Source organism: Urocitellus parryii, chromosome 4 (genome assembly GCF_045843805.1).
Source record: "Urocitellus parryii isolate mUroPar1 chromosome 4, mUroPar1.hap1, whole genome shotgun sequence".
In the NCBI taxonomy this organism is placed as follows: domain Eukaryota; kingdom Metazoa; phylum Chordata; class Mammalia; order Rodentia; family Sciuridae; genus Urocitellus; species Urocitellus parryii.
In genome coordinates, this window is record NC_135534.1 from 8156741 (window position 1) to 8180757 (window position 24017).

At 59.3% G+C, this 24017-nt stretch overlaps 1 protein-coding gene across 1 annotated transcript; it reads left to right on the forward strand.

Annotated features, from left to right (window-relative positions):
• Positions 1-4840: 4840 nt before the first annotated feature.
• Cdc42bpg (CDC42 binding protein kinase gamma) lies at positions 4841-23625 on the forward strand. Its single transcript, XM_026396456.2, has 37 exons — positions 4841-5000; positions 7438-7529; positions 7614-7697; positions 8259-8354; positions 8598-8746; positions 9240-9333; positions 9501-9701; positions 9803-10051; positions 10434-10513; positions 11189-11283; positions 11372-11452; positions 11682-11788; positions 11884-12063; positions 12343-12435; positions 12564-12685; positions 12768-12840; positions 13090-13196; positions 13270-13384; positions 13537-13685; positions 13766-13854; positions 14156-14208; positions 14297-14395; positions 14480-14539; positions 14809-14914; positions 15200-15333; positions 15415-15554; positions 15650-15731; positions 16380-16596; positions 17843-17905; positions 18015-18614; positions 20068-20165; positions 20245-20329; positions 20449-20569; positions 20677-20794; positions 21000-21123; positions 21238-21323; positions 22499-23625. Exons 1-37 carry the CDS (start codon positions 4841-4843, stop codon positions 22553-22555), a joined length of 4659 nt encoding a protein of 1552 aa, XP_026252241.2. The 3' UTR covers positions 22556-23625.
• The last annotated feature ends 392 nt before the right edge of the window (positions 23626-24017 follow it).

The window sequence follows — 24017 nt, forward strand, 5'->3', positions numbered from 1 at the left end:
GATAGCGTCTGCCCCACCCCACGGCTGCCCCAGAGCTCCCAGGCCTGGGTCGGGTTGCATATATTGAGGTTCTCTTTAGACTGAGAGGGGAGTTGAGGAAGGGCCAGTGGATGTGGATCAGGGTGTGGCCACCCTTCTGGTGACCCAGCCCCCATCCCTCGACTCCTTCCAGGTTCCTTCGCAGCCAGGATCCTGGTGGGAAGACCCTCCTGGGAGGCTGTGCTGGGGCAAAGGAAGCTCTCACTTCCTGAGCCCTAGAGTAAGAGACCTTTGCAACAATCTGTCACCACCCCACTGTCCTACCCATGCAGCGCCTCAGTGCCCAGGACCCAGGGGCCAAGGGCTTTACCACTGCCCTCCACAGTGGCTGTTTGGTCTGGTGAGTTTCCTTCTACAATTTCATTCAGAACAAACGTTTCTTCTCCTTAAAACCCCAAAAAACTACAAATCCACCCCTGGGCCCTGTTTTTATCTCAATTATTCTGGTCATAGGACTTGTCCAGCTGGTGAGACGACACCCAGCCACCATACCTGCTGTGTTTGAAGTCACTGCCAGGGCTAGGGCTGGGGCACGGTGGCAGAGCACTTCCCTAGCATGCATGGAACTCTGGGGTTCATGCCCAGCACTACCAAAAATTAAAACCTAATAACAAAAATCTTAAAAAGCCAAGCAGCACTTAGAGGGCAGCCTGGGTGACAGCCTGTATTTGAATCCCAGCTGTGTCACTCTGGGGCCGGGCCAGGGCTTTTGCCTCCTGAGCCTGTTTCCTCAGACTCCAAATGCTCATGGAGGCAGAGTCCCCAGGATGTCTACCTTCAGTGGCCTCCGCTGCTGAACACCTGGGGCAGTTATAGGGGAGGAGGGAGGGTGGAGTCTGGGGAGCGCAGTGCCCCACCCAACCCTCGGAACAAAACAAGGGGTCCCACCCTTCCCTGAAGCAGCTCAGACTTGGTGGCGCCCAGGGGCCAGAGGGGTGGTGGCCAAGGGGGCTCAGGGCTGGGCTTCCTGTGCACCCAGAGGGACCATTAATTGCAAAACCACATGGGGCTGCAGCTGGGAGAGCGTGGGAGCCCCTATGGCGTGCTAAAGCAGCCAGGGGAAGGTTTTTGGAAGAAAACCCAGGATGACAAAGCCACCATATGTCCACCCATTTGGAGCTTTGGACATTTCAAAGGACACACCCCTGGAGTGCCTGGGGTTGGTGGGATGGGGGCTGCCAAGGACTGGGGTGGGGACTAGTGGCCGCTCAACCTAGCCAGCTCCATCAGCCCCCCAACCCCCCAACACACACCTTCAAACCAGAACGAGGTGCCTAAGCAGCAAAAGCAGGTGCACGGAGCTCCCCACTCCAAATCCCGGCTCTCCTAGAGAGACATGGGAGGAGCCAGTGGTCGCCATACATGGGCCTCATTAGCCCCTCACGTCTGAGCAGGTGCGGTTCTCCATTATACACAAATGTGTCCAAACAGCAGGGACAGGACTTGCCCAAGACCACATACCTGGGCCCCAGTGCGCAGGGCTGCAGGACCCTGCGGCCAGCTGCTGCTCCCTGCTCCCCTCAGGTAGGAGTGGGCACCATACTTCCTGTGGCTCAGAGCAGGGCAGCAGCTTTCAGCAGCTTCAGAGACCAGGCTGGGGGACTCTTCCTCAGCCCCCCAATAAAACGGAATCTCTCTCTGGGCTGGGGATGTGGCTCAAACAGTAGCGCGCTGGCCTGGCATGCGCGGGGCGCTGGGTTCGATCCTCAGCACCACATACAAATAAAGATGTTGTATCCACTGAAAAATAAATATTTAAAAATTCTCTTTCTCTTTCTCTCTTCTCTATCTTAAAAAAAAAAAAAAAAAAAAAACAACTGAATCTGAATCTTGGGAGAGGGAGCCCCGCAGAACCAGCCTCATAAAGACTGCAATGTGAACTTTGGAGGTGGCAGACCCTGGAGGCTGCATTGTGTCTGAGCCTCCTTCCAGCTCCAGAGGGCCAGGTTTGGGGCTCAGAAGACCTGGGGTCCCTGCTCATTTCTCCTGGGCTCTCGGAGCCTCTCCCTGCGGTGAGCAGCCTTCTCTGGGCTTCTCCCCTTTTCAGAAACTTCTCTTTCTGCTGGGCCTGGATTGCTGAATCGATCTCTTTTCTCCATCGAAGGCTGTTTGCAGAAGCCTATGCAAAGTCCACTTGGTCTGGCCTTTCCCTGTCCCCTGGCCCCAGCACTTGGGCACCATACAGTACCCGTCTACTGCCAGGCACTGACCTAAGCAGGGAACCCAGGCACGCGGGCAGGGTGTGGACTGAGGGCAAGAGCCCAGGGCTGGCACTGGCGCTAATCTGTGAAGGAGTGTAATCAGAACTCTCCTGGCTGGGCTCTTGTGGAGATAAGAGATCTGAAGTCACTTTGAAATGCTAAGAAGCACCTAAGAATGCAAGGTGTTATCATCATGACCTCTGCCTGAAGGCTGGGGGAGGGCTGGTGCCAGCACCTCCATACCAAAGGGGCTTAGGAGGTAGGTGAGGGCTGCCGGGCAGCAGACGTCTCCTACTGTCCTCAGCCTCTGGGAAACAGTGGCCATGAAGGAGGCATTTGAATGAGGACACTTTGGGAAGAGGGAAAAGAAAGACAGTGGCCTGACGGCTCAGACCGGCTGTGGGCCAGGTTCTGGGGTGGAGGGACTCATTCATTCACTGACCCCTTCTGAGCTGGCCATGGGCCTCCTGGCATGCAGGGCTCTGCGGGGAGCAAGGCCAGACCTCTGTGGCCCTGGGGGCCTGGCTCACAAAGGATCAGAGAACAGAGCTGCTGGGACAAAGTGAGGTCATGTCCAGGCACTGTTTCTGACTGTGAGGGCCAAGGAGGCCTGGCCGCCTGTTGGGGCTGGACCGGGCAGGCAGAGTGAGCCTTTCAGGATCTTCGGCACCAGCACTTCGAAGGGTGAGCAGGCAACTGCAACCCCTTTTACAGGTAAGGAAACAGGCTTGCAAAATACTGTGACAAGAAGAACACAACCAAAAAGAAATCAAATACCTGAAAGTGCCCGAGAGGCAGGGAGTACCTAGTGCCGGTTCCAGTCCTGCCCCACACAGCTAGGCCCCAGGACTCAGCTCCCCTGGTAGTGTGGGGCACGGGTTTTTCTGAGAATTCAGCATTCAGAGAGGTTAAGGGAGGAACCCAGAGTTACACAGGGAAGAAGCCAGGACCTGGAGGCCGGGCCAGTTGGCCCTTGAATACCCACCGCTGGGCTGTGTTGGGATGGGGAATTAGGATGTCCAGTCTGCGGTGGAGTACGGGTAGCAGAGAACTCCGTCTTACTGCCCAGGACCCCTTACCTGCCCCCTAACTCTGGCTGAGAACTTGATTCCCGCAGAGCGCCTGCCCCTCCCCTGGTCTCTGGCGCCCCCATGTGGCCCCCTCTTACCTTCTCTGCGCCCCACCCGAGCTGGTCCCGAAGGAAGGCTCCAAATCCCTTAGGCGGGAGCCAGAAGGCCTCAATCAAACCGTCCAAACTCCGTCCCTACCCTTCCAGGAGACCCAGATGCAGTGATGAAGATCCCCAGATTTGAGTTTGAATCCTGGCTCCTCTTCCCAACCTGACGAATTCGAGAAGCACCCCAATTTTTCTTCCATTTCACACATTGTGAGCCCTAGGAGGCCCCAAGGCATCATGTCCGCGAAGATCACATGAAACACCCGCTGTGTCGAGAAGACCCAGCCTGCAGCCAGAGGTGTCCAGCTCCGTTTGGCAGACATGACAGAGCGTCCCTCCCCCAACACGGGGAAACCCACCCTGTCCCATCCCAAGGAGCTCCCTCGTCTGAAAGGTGAAGGAAACTATCAAACAGGTCTTCTAATGAAAGAAAGTTTGCCTAAAGTGACTAAAATGCCCTCCCCACGGCTTCGGGTCCAGGCCAGCTGGTCACAGCTGGGCAGAAGTGAGAAACAGCATTGACAGAGTGGGCCCCTTCCCGCCGCCGGGGCCTGCTCCAGACGGCTCGGACCTTTCCTGCCCTCCACATTCCAAGTCGGGCCGCCGGCCTGCTCAGCAAGCCTGTGGTGGACGTGCCAGGTCAGGCCACACTGGGGTCCAGCTTCGGAGTCCCCTCACGCTCGACCCTCATTCACCTTCCTCCTCCCAAGCCTCAGTGTGCTCATCTGCCAAATGGGTGTGACCAAACCTATCCGATCTCCCTCTCATGTCACTTCTCACGATTAAAAAAAAAAAAAAAGTATGATCAGAAATTTGGGGTGGGGTGAGGGAGTGCTGCCCAGCGCAGCGGGCAAACCCGGGAGAGAGCGAACTACAACTCCCATCCGGCTCCGGGGCCGCGGCCGTCCCCAGCCCCTCTCCCTGGGCCAAAGGGGAGGCGGCCGCTGCCCAGGGCGCGAGGAAGTTGTAGTGACCTGGGCAGGCACCATCTAGGTTAGGGCCGGGCGAGGGAGCAGGTAGGGCTGCGTCTGGGGCCGCGCAGGGGTACGGCGGTCGTTTCGACCCCAGCGGACCCCCTCCCCGCCCGGCTCAGGAGTTGCTTTTCACGGTCCGCCCCCCCCCCACACTTCCTGGCCGGGAGTTGGCCCCGCCCCGCGCGCCTCCACCCTCCCACCTTCGCCTTCAGCCGCAGCTCCCATTGGCCGGCGCGCACCTGCCCGTCCGTCGGGGGGCGGGGAGGAGGGCGGGGCGCGGCGCCCAGGTGAGGGTGCGCGGGCGGCGGCGGAGGAAGGTGACAGCGGGGAGGGCGGGAGGGTGGGGGGAGGCCGCGCGGACCGACGGACGCACGGACGGATCGATCCACCGACAGGCGGGCATGCCGACGGCCTGGCTCTAGTCCGGGCACGGGGCTCCGGCCGCGGCCATGGAGCAGAGGCTACGCGCGCTGGAGCAGCTGGCGCGGGGTGAGGCCGGAGGCGGCCCGGGGCTCGACGGCCTCCTGGATCTGCTGCTGGGGCTGCACCACGAGCTCAGCAGCGCCCCCCTGCGTCGGGAGCGCAATGTGGCGCAGTTCCTGAGCTGGGGTGAGTAGCCTGGGCGGCACCGGGTGGAGGGTGGACGAGCTGCCCTAGGGACACCGCGCTGGGACCCCCCGCGTATTCCACCTCCTCATGCCCTCCCGCAGTACCGCACACCCTAGAGACTCCCCTTGAAGACTCTCCCCATCCCCGCACTTGGCTCTAACACGTGTCCCCGGACCCCAGGGCTGACCAACTGACTCACCTGCACACCTCAACGTCACTCACACACGCTGGTTCCCACTCCCAGACCTCAGCAAATACACAACACGTACTTAACACAGTCACACACAAACTTGTCCCCAGGTGTAGACCGCAGACGTATGTACCTAATACACACTCTCCTCAACCTTATGTACAAGATTCCTGCCCCAGCCAGGACCCCTGTGCGTGTCACACAGACACACAGGCTTTCTCAGTCTCCCTCATTCCTCACCCGCACATTGGGACACATGCTGCTCATGAAGGGACCCAGGGAGCCCTGCCTGCCGTGCCGTGGAACACCTGGATCCCTCTGACTGTCCTACACGTTCACAGACCTGTAGGTGCTCATATTGGCAGACACCCCACACCCTGCACACAGTCCACCCAGCCTGGACTCCCCCTATGTGCGATGTGCTTCCTGAGGGCTGTTCCTGAGGGCTGGAGAGGGGGACCTGGCTGGAGGTGGGTCTGCGCCCTTTCCTGGTTGACTCATCTGAATCACTGGGAGTGGCTGGCAAGGGGGTGACCCTGAACCCAGCGTGGGCACTGGCGCCAGCCTGAGGGTTCCCTGGTCACACCTGGCCAGGACATGGGGACCCAGCCTGGAGGGTGGGGTGAGGTGGGGTGTTTGCCCAGTGGGTGACTAGCGTTCCTGGCGCTCCTGAGCTGTGGACAGGCTCAAGGTTCCACCTGGTACTGTCAGAGGCCTGCCACCTGGACTTGCTCCTTGCATCTGGGGTGGGGGCAGTCAGGGCCCTGCCCCTGTTGCCTGCTGGTCTACCCAGGACTCGCGAGTATTATGCTAGTGTTTCTGACTGTGTTGTCATCACGCACCCCTCCCCCATAATGCCCACACCCACGTGTGTGTGTTTGCACACACGCGTGTGCTCCTCCCTAACCTGCGCCTGGCATCTCTGCCTAGGACCCTAGCGTGGGGGCCTGTCTGTTGACATCTCCCGAGGTAACTCCAAGGGCGTGACTCACTCCTCTCCTGCCCTAACTTGCTCCTGCTCCTGCCCAGAGCCCCCATCCCCTGTGGCAAGGCTGGGGCACTGAGCCTCCTGTCCTGGGGGTGTGGGTCCTCCCGGTTCTGGACCCCAAGCCTTGGCCCATCTGGCTGGTGGGGAACTGCCCTGGCCTCCGTTCCCCCTTGGAGGCCTGTGGCGGCTCCTCCCTAGCTCCATGCACAGACCTGGGAAAGAGACAATTAATTTCTGTAATGAGGTTTCCACACCACCCCCACTGCGGGGGTTCTGCCTGATAAACCTGTGGAGCAGCTCTCCGTCCCACCCACAGGCCCGCCCAGCTGGCAGGGAGTTCACCTCCTGGCAGAGGGAAACTGAGGCAGGGCGCCAGACCGCAGCTGCCCCCAATCCTGACTGGTTGCTCCTGCTTCCCTCCCTCTGTTCCAAAGACCCAATCCCCCTGGCCCCGGGCCTGTGGCCTGGAGAGGGCCTGGGAGTGACTGGAGATGTCCCTCTTGGAGCTATCAGAGACTGTGACACAGGGGGAGGCTCTTGGCCAGCCACAAGCCCCATCCAGAGAGAGAGAGAGGACTCAGAGCAGCAGGGCTGGTCAGCCTGGAGGGGACCCTCAGGTGCCAGAGAGGGGTTTGTGGACCTGTTTTTGAGTCTTGTGAGCACCTGAGACGACTGGTGTGTCTGTCTCCAGACCAGGGAGCCCCACTGGGGAACACAGACAGTCCTCCCATAACCTCACAGAACCCTCCCTGCCCTCCAGGCTGCCCCACCTCACCTCAGCCAAGTACTTCTCCCCTACGGGGACCCTAGACCCTGGCTCACAGTTCCTGAATGGTAGAGAAGCCTCTCTGGGGACAAGGAATGTCACTTGTCCAGTTTCCCAATACAGGCCCCTGGCTGACCCTGTTAGGGGCCAAGAACTGTGAGCCGGGGGTGGGAATGGTGTCCTCATCCTCCCCAGGGTGACCTGGCCGACCAGGGTCAGGCCCCAGGCTGGGAGGATTACATGTCCTGTCAGGGATGGAGGCTGCCTGGAGTCAGGGAGGTGGGGGCCAGGTGGAGTCTGCTGAGCCAGGACCTTCCCCTGCAGCTTCCTGGCCAATGCTGCACGGGCTCCAGGTCTTATCAGCCCCTTGGCTGTCCCTGGGAAGGTCCTCCCTGCCCTGGCCTCATGGGAGTGGCACCTCCTGGCTTTCCCAAGGTGAGAGAGGAAGCTGGCCCTCTCACAGCTCACTGAGCTACCTGCTCTGTCCCCTCAGCCAGTCCCTTTGTAACCAAGGTGAAAGAACTCCGTCTACAGCGAGATGACTTTGAGATCCTGAAGGTGATCGGCCGAGGGGCCTTTGGGGAGGTGAGCAAAGGGCCTGGGGTGGGTGGGAGGGGACAGGGGATCTGCACCTGACCTGGCTGATCCCACTTCTCCCTGTGTCCTCAGGTTGCTGTGGTGAGGCAGAGGGACAGTGGGCAGATTTTTGCCATGAAAATGCTGCACAAATGGGAGATGCTGAAGAGGGCCGAGGTCAGTGTGGGCTCTGGTCTCGGGAAACCTACAGGTGGGCAGAGGAAGCGTGTGCTGCCAGCAAGACCCGCGAGGCACTCAGGGGAAGGGGCAGTGCAGGACCTGGCTGCCGAGCCGACAAAGGATTCCATCCTCGACAGCCACCCATCTCTTGTCCCTTCCTCACAATAAGCCTGAGTCACATCCCCAGCCCTTTTTATTTTGAGACAGGGTCTCACCAAGTTGCTCAGGGCCTTGCCAAGTTGCTGAGGCTGGCCTTGTACTTGCCATCCTCCTGCCTCAGCCTCCTGAGTTGCTGGGATAGCAGGCGTGGGCTACCTAGCCTGGCACAGTAAACCTTTCTGAAGAGTGGGCAGAGTTGTTCCCACTTTCTGTAGGTAACAGAGGCCCAGAGCCTTAAAGCATGGGTTTGGCTCATCCAAGGTCAGCCTGGGGCAGAGCAGAGCTGTACCCTCAATCTCAGCCCCGAGGCTTATGAGTCCTTCACCATCCCCCAAACTGATAAGGGTCTTTCCTAGGCTCTGATCCTAACTGCTCTCTGCTCCCCAAAACCTGTTACAGACCGCCTGTTTCCGGGAGGAGCGGGACGTTCTGGTGAAGGGGGACAGCCGCTGGGTGACTGCTCTGCACTATGCCTTCCAGGATGAGGAGTACCTGGTAGGACACTTGGGAGTGGGGGCAGATCTTGCCTGGGGACAAGGAGAAGCCCCTTGGGGGCCAGGGCTCTGGGTCCCACTCAGACCAGGAGGCAGCCTCTTCTCACCAGTTCCTGACCTAGAGCCTCCTGCTGAGTCTGGCTGGGAGCTGGCCACCCCTGAGCTCTCTGGAGGCCAGGCCCTGCCTTCCCAGTGCCCCAGGGGGCCGCTCCCCCTATTCTGATTCTCCCTGCACTTTGGGCAGTACCTGGTGATGGACTACTACGCCGGCGGGGACCTCCTCACGCTGCTGAGCCGCTTTGAGGACCGCCTTCCCCCTGAGCTTGCTCAGTTCTACCTGGCTGAGATGGTGCTGGCCATCCACTCGCTGCACCAGCTGGGCTATGTCCACAGGTAAGGCCCTCAAGGCCCCCGCTGCCCAGCCAGTCCCTGGTGACTGCTGGGGTATGGCATTGCCATGTACCCAGCACTGTGCAGGGTACTTTGTAAGTTTCTCTTGACTCCTCCTTCCAAAAGGCCCTCTGAGGTGAGGATGCAGTGTGTCCCTTTCACAGTGAAAGATGCCATAGCTAAGCACAGGCAAGCCCTCAGTTCAAGATGACCCAGCTAGCGGGTGGTAGAGCTGAGGTCTGCAAGGGGTGGTCAGGTCTGCAGGTAGCCCTGCATCCCCTGCAGCTTGTCCCAGGGCCATTCTTGTGGGACTTTTCCCCAAGGTAACCACCATCTTCCTCCTGGCCACCAGCCTTCTCTCTTCTTGCATGCACGCACACACTAGGCCCATGAGTGCCCTCGGGAACACACGTGGGTAGAGCAGGTGGCACCTGGACACATGCCTTAAATGGGCATCCACATGGAGCCATCCCTCCCTCTCCCTGTCCCCCTCCAGGGATGTCAAGCCAGACAATGTCCTTCTGGACATGAACGGGCACATCCGCCTGGCTGACTTCGGCTCCTGCCTGCGTCTCAACAACAGTGGCATGGTAAGGACCACGCCCAGAGTGGGAACTGGAGGGGTCAAATTCTCAGGGGAACAGGGGGCACCAGGGCAGCCTGCCTCTGGGGAGTGTGGCCCCAGGCCCGGGTGAGGGCCTAGCAGGCCCAGCCAAGCTGGAAGTATCCTCATAGCATCTGACACCAACACCCACAGGTGGATTCATCGGTGGCAGTAGGGACACCAGACTACATCTCCCCTGAGATCCTGCAGGCCATGGAGGAGGGCAAGGGCCACTACGGCCCGCAGTGCGACTGGTGGTCCCTGGGAGTCTGCGCCTACGAGCTGCTCTTCGGGGAAACACCTTTCTATGCTGAATCCCTGGTGGAAACCTATGGCAAGATCATGAACCATGAGGTCTGGCCACTGGACCCTGGGATTCTGGGGAGACAGTGGAACAGCTGCAGGCCAAGGTGGGCCCCTGGCCTGACCTGCCTGGCGCCTGCTCTGGCCCACAGGACCACCTGCAGTTCCCCTCAGATGTGCCTGATGTGCCAGCCAGTGCCCAAGACCTGATCCGCCGGCTGCTGTGCCGCCAGGAGGAGCGGCTGGGTCGTGGCGGGCTGGATGACTTCCGGAACCACCCCTTCTTCCAAGGCGTGGACTGGGAGCGCCTGGCGAACAGCACTGCCCCCTATATCCCTGAGCTTCGAGGGCCTATGGACACCTCCAACTTTGATGTGGATGACGACACTCTCAACCATCCAGTGAGTGGCACATGCCACTGCAGGAGGGGGCTGCCCTGCCCTATGAGGGCTGTGAGACTCCCCAGAGGTTCCCTAAACAGTTGCTGGCCTGGGTGAGGCCTTTGGGGGCTCATGAGAGTTAGGGTTCACCTGGTTGGCTCTCCTGCACTGAGGTGGATGTACCACATGAAAGCTGGGTCTTCCTGTTAACCAGAAGAGAACTCCCGGCAGCCCCTGAACACCACAGCCTCAAGGACTTATGGGAGATGTGATTGGTTTTGTCCCCCTGGGTTCGTGTCTGAGCAGGAAGAGGTTGACATGCCCGTTTCTGGGGTCTCCTGGTTCTTGAGCGTCAGCCTGGAGTTGTGCCTGCTGGTTCTGATTCTCCTTCCCTCTCTTGCAGGGTACCCTGCCACCACCCTCCCATGGGGCCTTCTCAGGCCACCACCTGCCGTTCGTGGGCTTCACCTATACCTCCAGCCGGTGAGTCTATCATCACACACCTGCTGGGAAGCTGGGGGCATTGTTCAAGAGCCTGAGAAAGGGCTGGAATGATTTCCCAGAACCAGCATGTGGCAGTGAGCCTCACATCCTTAGGGTCCAGGCAAAGCCATGCCCATATCCTGCAGCCACATGCCAGCATGTGGCCTTCATGATGCCCTACATGGCAGGCTTGGAAAACATCGGACTCAGAGGAGAGACTTGCAGTTTGGAGGGCTCCTGCTTCTTCTGAGCATCAATTTGTACCTCTGTAAAATGAATGGGAGGATGTCCATTTCTGGGGCTGGCCCAAGACTAAAGCGAGGGCCCAGTGTAAAGTGCTGTGAGATGGGAGGAGTGCTTTGAGCAATACGTGCTGAAGACCCACTGTGTGCTGGGTGTGGGGCCAGTGGGCCCATCTTACCTGGGCCTCCATTTTGCCGTGTGAAAACTGAGGCTCAGATAAATGACTGTCCAGGTCACCCTGCTTGTGAGGGCCAGGATGGCCCAGGGTCTCCTGAAAGCCTGGATTGATCTCTCTCTCTCTCGCTGGCACAGAGCCCAGTCCTGGGAATGGAGCTGGCATTCAGTGGGTATTTCTAGGATGAATGGAAGCAGGAGGATGGAGGAGGCTTTGGGGGTGAAGTTTCTGGTACGAGTTGCCCTGTCCTCCTCTAGTTCCGCTTCTGAGAGCAAATCTGAACCTGGGGCTGCCCTGGAGAAGTCCTGCCGTTTGGAGCAGGAGAAGGTGGAGCTGGGCTGGAAGCACCAAGGTAAGGGGCAGCTGGGTCAGGCTGAGGGTTCCAGCCCCGGGGGCTGCTGCTGCAGGACGAGCTGCTCACTGTGGGCCCTCCCTGCCAGAGACCCTGCACGGCCGCTCAGACCACCAGGAGCTGGCGCGGCTGCGGACAGAAGTGCAAACTCTGCAGGGGAGGCTGGCAGGTATTGCTCCCCCTTCCCAGCACAGGCCGAGTCCTCCCTGTATCCCCATCCTGCACCTGCTCTGCCCATGCCATATGGTCTTGGAGGAGAGGCTCTGAGCCTCTGTGTGGAAAATATGCCTGGGAGACCCACCCCCTGGGCTGCGGGGAAGGTTCCGCGAGATCCTGTGGTGGAGTACCCTGAGGCTGGGGAGGTCAGTACATGCGGGTGTCAGTGACTGTTCCTGCAGAGATGCTAAGAGACAGCAAGGCCCACTTGTCCCAGATGGATGGGGCTCCTGCTGGTAGCCTAAGCCAAGACGGTGATCTGTGGCAGGAGAAAGATCGGCTCCAGCAGGTGAGAGCCAAGTGAGGGGGGTGAGTGTCCTGGGCTCATACTACAGAGGTCTGTGCCCTGACTTGACCTCGTGCTCCCCATCCCTCGCTCCCTAGGAGCTGACCGAGGCTCAGGCAGGACTGCAGGTGCAGGGTCAGGAGCTGCGCAGAGTCCAGGACCGGCAGGAGGAGTTGCTGCAGCAGCTGCAGGAGGCCCAGGAGAGAGAGGCGGCCTCAGCCAGCCGGATCCAAGCCTTGAGCTCCCAGCTACAGGAAGCCTGGGATGCCCAAAGGGAGGTGGGTGACGGGAGCAGGAGGGAACAGCAATGGGCCCTGTGCCTGTGCTCAGGAGGAAGCCTGCAGAGCCTGGTTCAAGGAGCTGGGAATACCATATGCCTCTGTGTCCCACATGTGGCTGGTGGGAGCTGAGCCAGGGCACCATGGTGGGGAAGGGTGTCTGGGAACCCACTTCCTCCTCCAGCCCACTGTGCCTGGCAGAGCCTGGGAATCTGTCAAGTTGGGGTAGAGGGATTTGGGTGGCAAGGCCAGCATTGGCCTGATTGCACCCCCTCACAGCTGGAAGGCCAGGTGGCTACCCTGCGCCAGGAGGTGGGACAGCTCCAGGGACAATGGGAGCGAAGTCTTGAGAAGAGGTCTTCCCCAGCCAAGGTAGTGAGGTTTCAACCCCTGGCCAGAGGCACTCCCACCAGGGTCCCTGACCAAGCCCCTGTCCTGTGGTGGAGTGGGCCATGGCCGCTTGGGCCCGCCTTACCTGACCCCTCCTCCACATCCTCAAGACTGTCCACGCAGCCTCTGAGACCAACGGCACAGGCCTGCCTGAAGGTGGACCTCAGGAGGCCCAGCTAAGGAAGGAGGTGGCAGCCTTGCAGGAACAGCTGAAACAGGCCCGCAGCCGTGGGTGAGCAGGCAGCAGGGACGGTGGGAAGGGCTGGCCGGGGCCTCGCTGGGTGTCACCACCACCTCTGCCTTTTCCTCGCCAGGCCTGGAGAGAAGGACGAGGCCCTGTGCCGGCTGCAGGAGGAGAACCAGCGACTGAGCCGGGAGCAGGAGCGGGTGAGCAGGGTGGACAGAGAGGACTGGGCGACTGACAGGCAGGACAGGGCGAGCGTTGGTTGGGTAGGTGGGCAGAGCTGCCAGCGACGCGGCTGGTGGGCACGCTGTAGCAAGTGAGAAGGGTGAACGAAGATGGGCTTCAGGGTGGTGGGGACATCTGTCAGGAGACTGGCAAGGGTTAGGGAGCTGGCAGAGAGCCAGGGCTGCTAGGCCTCCTGAGGACTGAGGCCATCTTCCACCTGGCACCAGCTGGCAGAAGAGCTGGAACAGGAGCTGCAGAGCAAGCAGCGGCTGGAGGGAGAGCGGCGGGAGACCGAGAGCAACTGGGAGGCCCAAATTGCAGACATCCTCAGCTGGTAGGTACCAAGGCCGGGTGGGTCCCAGGTGGGCTGAGGGCCCAGGCCATGACCTTGAGCCCTTCCCAATCAGGGTGAATGATGAGAAGGTCTCTAGAGGCTACCTGCAGGCCCTGGCCACCAAGATGGCTGAAGAGCTGGAATCCTTGCGGAATGTGGGCACCCAAACGCTCCCTACCCGGCCTCTGGTGAGCCCCAGATTTGCACTGTGGGGGTGGGAGTGGCAGAACCAGGGCTTTGGACCTGACTAAGTGGCACAGGCAGCATGTGGTCTGGTGAGAGGGAGTTCTAAGGCAGCCAAGCCCAGAGGGCATCTTATAGGCTGCCCTGTGGCCACCAGGACCACCAGTGGAAGGCGCGCCGGCTACAAAAGATGGAGGCCTCTGCCCGGCTGGAGCTGCAGTCAGCGCTGGAGGCTGAGATCCGTGCCAAGCAGAATCTGCAGGAGCAGCTGACACAGGTGCAGGAGGCCCAGCTGCAGTCTGAGAAGTGAGGCCAGTGGCAGGAAGGTTTGGGGGCCGGGCCCCACGTGGAGGCCTGGGGTAAGCCTTTTCCCCGCTTTCCCCCAGACGCCTGCAGGAGGCTGAGAAGCAGAGCGGAGCCCTGCAGCAGGAGCTGGCTGCCCTGCGGGAGGAGCTGCGGGCCCGCGGGCCAGGTGGTGAGTGGCCACAGCACATCTGCCTGGGAGCCAGTCCCCCACCCTGACCTTATGGTCACTAGGAGGCTCCCATGACAGCCTGGCTGGGCTGTGGAGAGAAAAGTCTGCCCACACTCAGCAACTACGCCCAGCATCTGTTACCCAGTACTTACTGAGCACCTGCTGTGTGCCGTCTCCCCTCCCTCCTGGCCCGTGGTCACTTCCCTGCTGACCAAGCTGGGAGTTGAGATTCCCGCATTGCTGCCTCTGTTTCCTCAGGCCAGGAATCCCACCTCCAGTGACCCATGCTCTCTATTTGCAGATACCAAGCCCTCAAACTCCCTCATCCCCTTCCTGTCCTTCTGGAACGCAGAGGTGAGAACCAGGTAGAGGGACTGGCTGAGCAGGAGTCCTAGGGAGAGGCAGAGGCCGTGACTATTGTCCTTCCCTCTCCCATCCCCAGAAGGACTCAGCCAAGGACACTGGCATCTCAGGAGAGGCCCCAAGGCCTGGGGCGGAGCCAGAGCTGAAGCCGGAGGGCCGCCGCAGCCTGCGCATGGGGGTGAGGACGGGGGGATTCCATAAGTGGGGGCTGGGCCATGTCCCTGCCCCGTGCCTGTCTCACCTACTCAGGTCCCTCCTGCAGGCTGTGTTCCCCAGAGCACCTGCTGCCACCACTGCCCCTGCAGAAGTTCCTCCTGCCAAGGTCAGTGCTTTGAGGGGCAAAGTGGGATGGGGACTCCAATCCATTCTGCCACTCTCCATGCACATGTTGGGACTCTTCACAGACATCACCACAGGCAGATCGCGCTTGTGGTGGCGGCAGTAGCCAAATGCACTCCCATAGTCCCACTGGGCCTCAGAGTGGGCACTGTGACACTGTTAATCCTTGTCTGCCTGCCTGACGCCTCAGATGGTTATAGAGCCAGCCCTGGGCGTGGCAGGCATGGGTGATGGTGTGTCCCTCCTCTGCAGCCTGGCTCACATGCACTGCGTCTCCGGAACTTCTCGTCCCCTACCAAGTGTCTCCGCTGCACCTCACTGATGCTGGGCCTGGGCCGCCAGGGCCTGGCCTGTGATGGTGAGAACCCCATACTCCATACTCACCCATTTCCCCTGCTAGGCCCCAGGCCCGAGGGATGCGGCCCTGATACCCCCAGGCTCTTTGTCTCCAACAAGGGTCATTGGTGCTTCCTGGTCAAATTTCCCACCACTCAAGTTTTTCTTTTCTCATTTGATGGGCAGTTGGTGGTAGTTGAGGTGCCACTGTGGCCTCAAGGGAACAGGGGCTAGGAAGGCCCAAATCCTGGGTCTGGGCTGTCACCACCCAGCCTCACACCATCCTATTCCTCTGCTTCCCCTGCAGCCTGTGGCTACTTCTGTCATTCAACCTGCGCCCCCCAGGCCCCATCCTGCCCTGTGCCCCCTGAACTCCTCCGCACAGCCCTGGGAGTGCACCCTGAGACAGGCACGGGCACTGCCTATGAGGGCTTCCTGTCGGTGAGCTGGGGCTTGGGGGAGAGGGAAGATGGGCACAGGGGCTGAGGACACGCGCAGCCCTCCCATGCTTACTTCCCAAAGGTGCCGCGGCCCTCGGGCGTCCGGCGGGGCTGGCAGCGGGTATATGCTGCCCTCAGTGACTCACGCCTGCTGCTGTTTGATGCACCTGATCCGAGGGTCAGCCCTGCCAGTGGGGCCCTCCTGCAGGCCTTGGACCTAAGGTAGGTGCCGGGCAGTGGGACAGGGTAAGTGACTACTGGGTGAGGTGGGCAGCCAGGGACAGTGCAATCTCTGACCTGCTCCATGCCCCTCCCAGGGATCCCCAGTTCTCAGCCACTCCGGTCCTGGCCCCAGATGTTATCCATGCCCAATCCAGGGACCTGCCACGCATCTTTAGGGTGAGTACTTAGGGCAGGGTGGATTCAACCACTGTCCACCTTGCCGTCCCCACTCTGGCCATAGCTGCCCCCTTGGTCAGTCCAGTTTGTCTCCTTGTGAATGGCTACACAGGCTCCTGGGCTGCCTTGCGGGAACCTGGCCTTGTCCTGCCTTGCTTAGGGCCCTTGTATAGCTTCCCATTGCCCTCAGGGGGCTCTGAGGCTGGGGCCTTTGTCCCCATGGATCTGACCCCACAGACCTCCCCAACCCTCTATCCTGTCACCTCTCTGCTCCAGCCACACCTCTCCAGTTCCCAAAGTGCCTTGTGCTCATGCATGCCCCCTCTTTGGTTCTTCATATTCTCTTCCCCTATGCAGACTTGCCAGCCCCAGGCCTGAGCTCACCATGTTGACCAAATCCTGGTTAGCTGCTTGTCCCCTGGGCCTGGGTAGGGCCCTACTTTGTATTTGCACAATGCCTGTCCTTCCCCCTGTGGCCCTGGGGCCAGCTGAGTGCCTGCCTGACCGTACTGTCTGGCTTATCCTCTGCTGTCCTGTGCTTAGCACTGGACCCAGCAAGCGCACAGTCCTTGGCTGGTGAAGGAGTGGAGGGAGGAGGGCAGGTTGGGTCTTGTCCTGCAGCCCCGTGGCCTGGGTTCCCACCCACAGGTGACAGCCTCCCAGCTAACAGTGCCACCGACCACCTGCACCGTGCTGCTACTGGCTGAGAGCGAGGGGGAGCGGGAGCGCTGGCTGCAGGTGCTGGGTGAGCTGCAGCGGCTGCTGCTGGACACACGGCCAAGGCCCCGGCCTGTGTACACACTCAAGGAGGCCTACGACAACGGGCTGCCACTCCTGCCCCACACATTCTGCGCCGCTGTCATCGGTGAGCCTCTTGCTGAGGGAACTCTAAGCAGGTTGGGGAGAAAGTCCAGGCCTGCAGGGAGGGGCTGGCCCAGATTGTCATTAAGGCCACTGTCAGTGCCCTTTCTAAGAGCTGCAGATTCCACCCTGCACACACACACTCTCAGTCTGCCTGTGGGCACAGATATGTGAAGAGCCAGGGGCCAGGGGACCTGGCTTCTTGCCACTCCATTTCTCTGTGCCTCAGTTTCGGCTTTTACTAAAAGAATCTCAAGTGATTGGAGGAGCAAAGGCTTTAGAAATTGTCAAATGAGCCAGGAATGGTGGTGCACTCCTGTAATCACAGTGACTCAGGAGGATCTCGAATTCAAGGCCAGTCTCAGCAATTTAGCAAGACCCTCAGGAACTTAGCAAGACTATATTAAAAAAAAAATTAAAAAGGCTGGTCATATAAATCAGTAGTAAAATACCCCTGGGTTCAATACCCAGTACAGTATCCCTCCCACCCCCTGCAAAAAAAAAAAAATAATAATAATAACAAGTTCAAAGCCAGCCTGGGCAACTTAGCAAGACTGTGTCTTAAAATAAAAATGACTGGGATGTAGCTCAGTAGGACCACCACTGGCTTCCATCCCCACTACTGGGAGGAAAAGATAAACGAGGGTCCCAGTCCTGGTTGTCCTGCCAGCTGATGGGTGACCATGGAAGAGCCACAGAACCACCTGAAGCCTTGCAATGTCTCCAGTGTGGAGCTGCCAGATTCACTTGGGTTTAGCTGGGAGCCTGGCCTCAGCAGGTGTGAAGCAGAGATCTTTGGCTTCCCCAGCAGCCAAGGTCCTGAGCCAGCTAGAGCCATGCAAGTCACTTAGGGTAGAAGCCACAGGAGAGACTGTGGAGCCAGAGACTGAGGTTGTTCCTTGGCAAGGGGTTGTGCTTGGTGCTTGTCCCGCACTACTTCATCTCCTCTGCACAGCACCTGTTTACAGGTCTTTAGTTTATGTAAGGGGAAAAGGAGGTTCCAAAAGGTGACATGATGTACCCAGAATCTCACAGTTCAAGATGGTGGGCTCTCACCCTGACCCCTGCCATGGAGGCCTTTCCCCTTTAAGTCAGCCCAGACTGTGGGAGTGACCTGCCCACTGAGGGGACAGTGAACAGGATTCCCGCCCCCATCACCTCAAGAAACAAGAGACTCAGCAAGGCAAGCGAATGCCCTGACTCCCCAATCTGGTTTGGCCCTCTGACCCTTGACCCTCTTCCCCTCCCAGACCAGGAGCGGCTGGCCTTGGGCACAGAGGAGGGGCTTTATGTGATCCATCTGCACAGCAATGGTACATGAAGGGTTGGGCCAGGGTTGGTGGATGGAGCCAGCCCCTGAGTGTGGAGGAGGATGGGGACTGGGTTGCTTCTCACCCACCTGCTTTTTTCCCCACTCCCCAGACATCTTCCAGGTGGGGGAGTGCCGCCGGGTGCAGCAGCTGGCTGTCAGCCCCTCTGCAGGCCTGCTGGTTGTGCTGTGTGGCCGTGGCCCTAGCGTGCGCCTCTTTGCCCTCTCGGAGCTGGAAAGCACTGATGCAACAGGTGCCAAGATCCCCGAGTCCCGAGGCTGCCAGGTGCTGACAGCCGGGCGCATCCTGCAGGCCCGCACTCCAGTACTCTGCGTAGCTATCAAGCGCCAGGTGCTCTGCTACCAGCTGGGCCCGGGACCAGGGCCCTGGCAGCATCGCATCCGGGAGTTTCAGGCACCTGCATCTGTGCAGAGCTTGGGGCTACTGGGTGATCGGCTGTGTGTGGGTGCCGCGGGTACCTTCGCCCTCTACCCGCTGCTCAACGAGGCTGCACCCTTGGTGCTGGGGGCTGGCTTGGTGCCAGAGGAGCTGCCACCATCCCGTGGAGGCCTGGGTGAGGCCCTGGGTGCTGTGGAGCTCAGCCTTAATGAGCTCTTGCTGCTCTTCACCACTGCTGGAGTCTACGTGGACGGCACTGGCCGCAAGTCACGCAGTCACGAGTTACTGTGGCCAGCAGCACCCACAGGCTGGGGTAAGGCCAGTAGAGGGCCTGGCTGGATGGGGCTGGGCACTGCACTGTATTGAGGAAGACAGGGTTCTGCCCAACCTCCTGAGCTTGGCACTGCAGCCAGAGCCTGGCATGTCCTGTTCTGCCTGGGTGTTGTACCTGGGATTTTCCTCTTCTGTCCTTCATTTCTCCTTTTTCCCTCCCTGTGCTGTGCTGCCCTCTTCCACTTGTACCTGGCTAACTCTTTTTTTTTGGGGGGGGGGGGAGGGAGGGAGTACCAGGGATTGAACTCAAGGGCACTCAACCACTGGGCCACATCCCCAGCCCTTTTTTGTATTTTATTTAGAGACAGGGTCTCACTGAGCTGCTTAGTGCCTCCCTGTTGCTGAAGCTGGCTTTGAACTCTTGATCTTCCTGCCTCAAACTCCCAAAATACTAGGATTAGGGGTGTGAGCCACAGTGCCCAGCCATGGCCAACTGTTTGTTTGGTACTGAGGATTGAACTCAGGGCCCCTTAACCACTGAGCCACATACCAGCCCTATTTTGTATTTTATTTAGAGACATGGTCTCACTGAGCTGTTTAGCGACTCGCCGTTGCTGAGGCTGGTTTTGAACTCTATATTCTCCTGCCTCAACCTTCAAGTTGCTGGGATTATAGGCATGTACCACTGCACCCAGCTCCTGGTCAGCTCTTAAGTCAAGCCCCAATGGCACCTCAGGACCTGGAGCTAACAGGCACTCCATGACTGCTGTCATCATCATTATTGCCTTCCGGCTCCCTGTCATGCCCTCTCCTGTCACTGTCCTCCGCTTCTCTTTGCTCCCCCACCTCTTTTCTGGGCTCCTTTCTCCTACTTCTCAACTGGTTTGGTGCACTGGGAGCCTGCAGAATAGGTTGGGACTGGTTTCTTCCTCCACATCCAGCACCCAGCCCAGGCAAGCACATCCTAGGGGCTATGGATGTCAGGAGCAATGTGCACTGAGGTGGTCTGGGGCGTCCTTGGAGTGACAGGATAAGGGCTAGATTAGAGGGACAGAGCTTCCATCACGACCAAAGGCCATTCTGGGGTGGGGCCTAGGTTGGGTGCAGCAGACATTCAGCATTGTAGGTGTTAGGCCCAAACTGCCTGGGGCCAAATCCCAGCTCTCCTCTTCAGCCTGGTGACCTTGGCCATTACATGCCTCTGGGGTTTCCAGTCCCTCCGCAGGTTGGGGGTGATGTGGTACCTGCTGGGAGTTGTTGGGAGACTTAAGGGCGCCGAGGGGGCATGTAGGGAGAGCTCCCTGGTTACCTCACTCCTTAGGGAGAGGGCGGAGCAGCCTGCGTCTTCAGGGAAGGACCTTTGCAGTGGGGCTTGGAAGTCCCTGTGCTGTGGCAGGGCACAGGGTCTTCCCCTGGAATGGAGGCGGGATCCAGCTCAGAGAAGTTCCTGGCTTGCCTGGGGCTGCACAGTACAGGCAGTTTCCCTCCTGCAGGTTACACAGCCCCCTATCTGACAGTGTTCAGTGAGAACGCCATTGACGTGTTCGACGTGAGGAGAGCAGAATGGGTCCAGACGGTGCCGCTCAAGAAGGTGAAGGCCTGCCCAGACCCCTGGGGCTGCACGTGGTGGGGCTGGGGGCACGGCCTGACCCTGGCACCTACTGCCTCAGGTGCGGCCCCTGAACCCAGAGGGCTCCCTCTTCCTGTATGGCACCGAGAAGATCCGCCTGACCTACCTCAGGAACCGGCTGGCAGGTGAGGGAGCGTGGGGGTCCACAGGTGAACAAGTGTGGGGGGGTGACCCCGAGTGCAGCTGACCAGAGCCCTGCAGGCTTGTGAGCACGCCCACCCCCAGCTCTCTGCTTCTCTCTCAGAGAAGGACGAGTTCGACATCCCCGACCTCACCGACAACAGCCGGCGCCAGCTGTTCCGCACAAAGAGTAAGCGCCGCTTCTTCTTCCGTGTTTCGCCGGAGCATCGGCAGCAGCAGCGCAGGTGCGCATGCGCGATGCAGGGCCGCTGCTGGGCGGAGCCTTCCACCATTGGGGGCGGAGCGAGCATGAGCTTGTCAGCCCTGCGCCTTACGCCCCCTCTGCCCGTAGGGAGATGCTGAAGGACCCTTTTGTGCGCTCCAAGCTTATCTCACCGCCCACCAACTTCAACCACCTGGTGCACGTGGGCCCTACTGACGGGAGGCACAGCGCCCGGGACCTGCCTCGAGTAAGTCCTCCGGAGCCAATCACAAGCCTCCCTAGTGGGGCCAAGCCAATCACCGGGCTCTCGGGTGAGCGCGAGCCAATCACAGGCCTCTGATTACCTGACTGCTGAGGCCAGTGACTCATCCCTCTGATACCTGGCCTGGAGCCGGGTGTTCATCCCGTCTGTTGTGCTTCCCGCTGCCAGCCTCTGCACTGTCCCTTAACAGGCTCCGGAAGAGAAGGGCCGAGGTGCCCGCAGCTCCGGCCCGCAGCGGCCCCACAGCTTCTCCGAGGCGTCGCGGCGCCCTGCGTCCATGGGCAGTGACGGCCTCCCTGGAGACACAGACCCCAGTAAGGGCAGCCCCGCAGCTTCCCGTACTCCACACCCAAATCTCCAACCCTTCGGACCCCGCAAATCCGACCTAGGCACTTTTGTTCTCTTCCCCAATCCTGCTCCTGGAGCAGTGAAGAGGAAACCTTGGACTTCTCTGTCCAGCGAATCAGTGTCTTGCCCCCAGGGATCCCTGAGTCCTGCAGCATCCCAGATACAGGTGAGCCAGTGGGAGGGCTTTTCCCTCCCCTATCCAAAGGTCAAGCATTCTGTTTTCCTCTGAGCCCTGCACCCATGTTGTGAGGCCAGAGGACAAGCTGAGCCCTTCCCTGCCCTCAACCCTAAGACAGGCAGAATCTTGTCTGCCTCGGCCCCTGGAGGCAGGTGGGCCTAGACCGCTCTGACTGTTCTAGCTGCGTGCCCCAGTGGAGCCCAATCTCCCTAGGCTTGCCTCACCTATAAAATGAGGTAATACTGTGAGATCGGTATGAGGTGACGTTACCTGGAATTGGAAGTGCCCCGGGAGAGTCCTCGGGTCTCTTTTTTTTTTTTTTGTCAGTGGTGGCAATCTGGGGCTGGGGACAGAATGCACAGCTAGGCAAGTATAATACCACTGAACTCCAGCGCCAGTCCCTGGGATTCTTCAGACCCAGCCTTTGGTTTGGGAGAGAGGTCAGGAAGGAGCAATTTAATGTGTAGAAGCAGGGAAGACAGTTTCTTTCACCTTCCAGCCACCTCTCCATCTGTCTCCCAACACACACAAACACACACACACACACTCACACTCTCTCTCTCTCTCTCTCTCTCTCTCTCTCTCTCTCTCTCTCTGTCTCGTCACACAGGGCCACTCAGAACCCCAGACTTACCTTGTTCTTCTGTACTTTCAAGCTCTTGCCCCTACAGTCCCTCCTCCTTTGAATGTCCTTCTATGTCTTCAACCTGATTAACACCCAGGCCACCCAGGCTGCCCACTGATCCTGGAAGGGAGAGGAAGTTTTCCTGGCCACTTGGTTAGGTGGTCACTGCCACCCCATCACCCCTTTCCTTGTGTATCCTGCCTCGCTCTGGTTTTCTTCTGGGTACCTAGGCTCTTTAGTGGACTGTGGGCTCCTTGCTGGTAGGAGTCAGGTTTCAAAGTTCTTCTGCCCAGAGTAAAGCCAGTTTGTTGACTGGGTGCCGATTGGAGTGAATGAATGATGGACTTTGGGTTCCCTCAGGGTTGAGTAGGAGTTCTCCAGGTTCTTCCAGTGACTCAGTTACTCCCATCCCTGCTACACTGCACATCTAACTTCTGCCAAGGCCCTGTGATGGGTCCTAGGGAGGCCTCTGGGAGGCACTGGCCTGCTGAGGACAATCTTCCCTGCCCCTTCCTCCCTGCTTCTTTTCTCCCTCTAGGTCTCAGAGCGGCCCCGGAGCCTCCCACCAGCTGCTGAGTCAGAGAGCTTCCCTTGATGCACTCTGCAGGGCCCACCCCAACCCCAAGACAGAAGGATGTGAGGGAGCAAAGAGCTTGAGGAACGCCATACTCCGGCTGGTCCCGGACACATGGAAATTGGACTCAGGGAGGGCCTGGGCAGGCAGTGCCCAGGAGGCTTGCCTGGGTTCCCAGGGCTCAGGATCCTGACTCCCTACCCTCATCCTGCCTTTCCCCTTGGCTCCCATCCCCAGCCTATGCTGGCCACTGGGAATAGAAAGGCCCTGGTGCCCCAGGGTGACAGTGCCAAAGCCCTTCCTTCCAGTGGCAAGTCCTGGGGTGCTTTTAAGAGTCAGGGTGAGGAGAATGGAGAGGGACGAGGTCTCTGGGAGCAGGTCAGGGGTCTTGTGTAGACACTGGCCACCAGCTGAGACGAAGATGGGGCATGTCAAGGTCTCTGCTCAGGGCAGGATGGGACAGACAGGCTCTGATTCAGAGAAAAGAGTAGAAAAAGGAGGAGGCAGGATGTAGGTGAAGAAGGTGAGAGGCCAGAGGGGGAGAGGAAGTGGAAGAAGAGACAATAAGGATTGGAAGGTGAGAGAGGGCATCCAGAGGAGAGTGGAAGGATAAAGGAGGAACCAAGAAGAAGAGGAGGGGAGAGGGAGCTGAGGGGGAGAACCAGACCCTGGGGCTCTTCTCTGGGAAGGGCTTGGTGGTACTGGGAGCAAGATGGACACTGTCAGCTAATCCGCCCGGGGGTGGGGGAGATAATTCCAAGGAAGGGACGGGATGGGGAGGGTATTTATAAGGCTTCTCGTGGGAGATGGACACCCGTTGGGGGCCACTGGGCCGTTTCCAGGCATACTTTGGCCCTTCCCAGAAAGAGGGGTCCTTTTTCTCGAAGCTTCAACCAACTGTGTATTAGGGGAACCTAGGGGGCATTTTATTATTGATCATAGTCATTATTATTATATTACTATTTTTATTAAACCTCCTCCCACTAAAGCGTGGGGGGCAAAATAAGTATTTATCTCCTCAAATGCCACATCCCTGGGAGGGATGGACCTGATGCTCTGAGGCAGCAGGAAACCAATAAAGGCAACTTTGTAAGCTGCTGGCCTGGGTTTGTCCTTGGGGGGAGAGGTTGTAAAATGGGGGATGGGAGATAGAGGAAGAGGGGCATCTTGTAGATAAAGACTATCTGTTTTTAGAAATGTGGTGATACTCCAACAGGGTGAGAGTTTAGTCTTGAAGGGAGGGTGTACAAAGGCACATGCAGTGTGAAGGGACCCCTCCTAGGAGCTGCAGTGTCCCAAGGCCAGCCAGCAGGAAGACTTGTAGTGGCCTGGCCATGGCTGAGCAGAAAGGCAGCCTAGGAAGGGAATCCTCGGTATGTGGCTGTGTCCTTTTGTGAAACCCAGCTGGCAGCCAGAGGCCTCAAGAGCACAGTTACTGCAGGTGGTAGAGTGCCGCAGTCCAGCTGTAGCAAAATAACCCGGG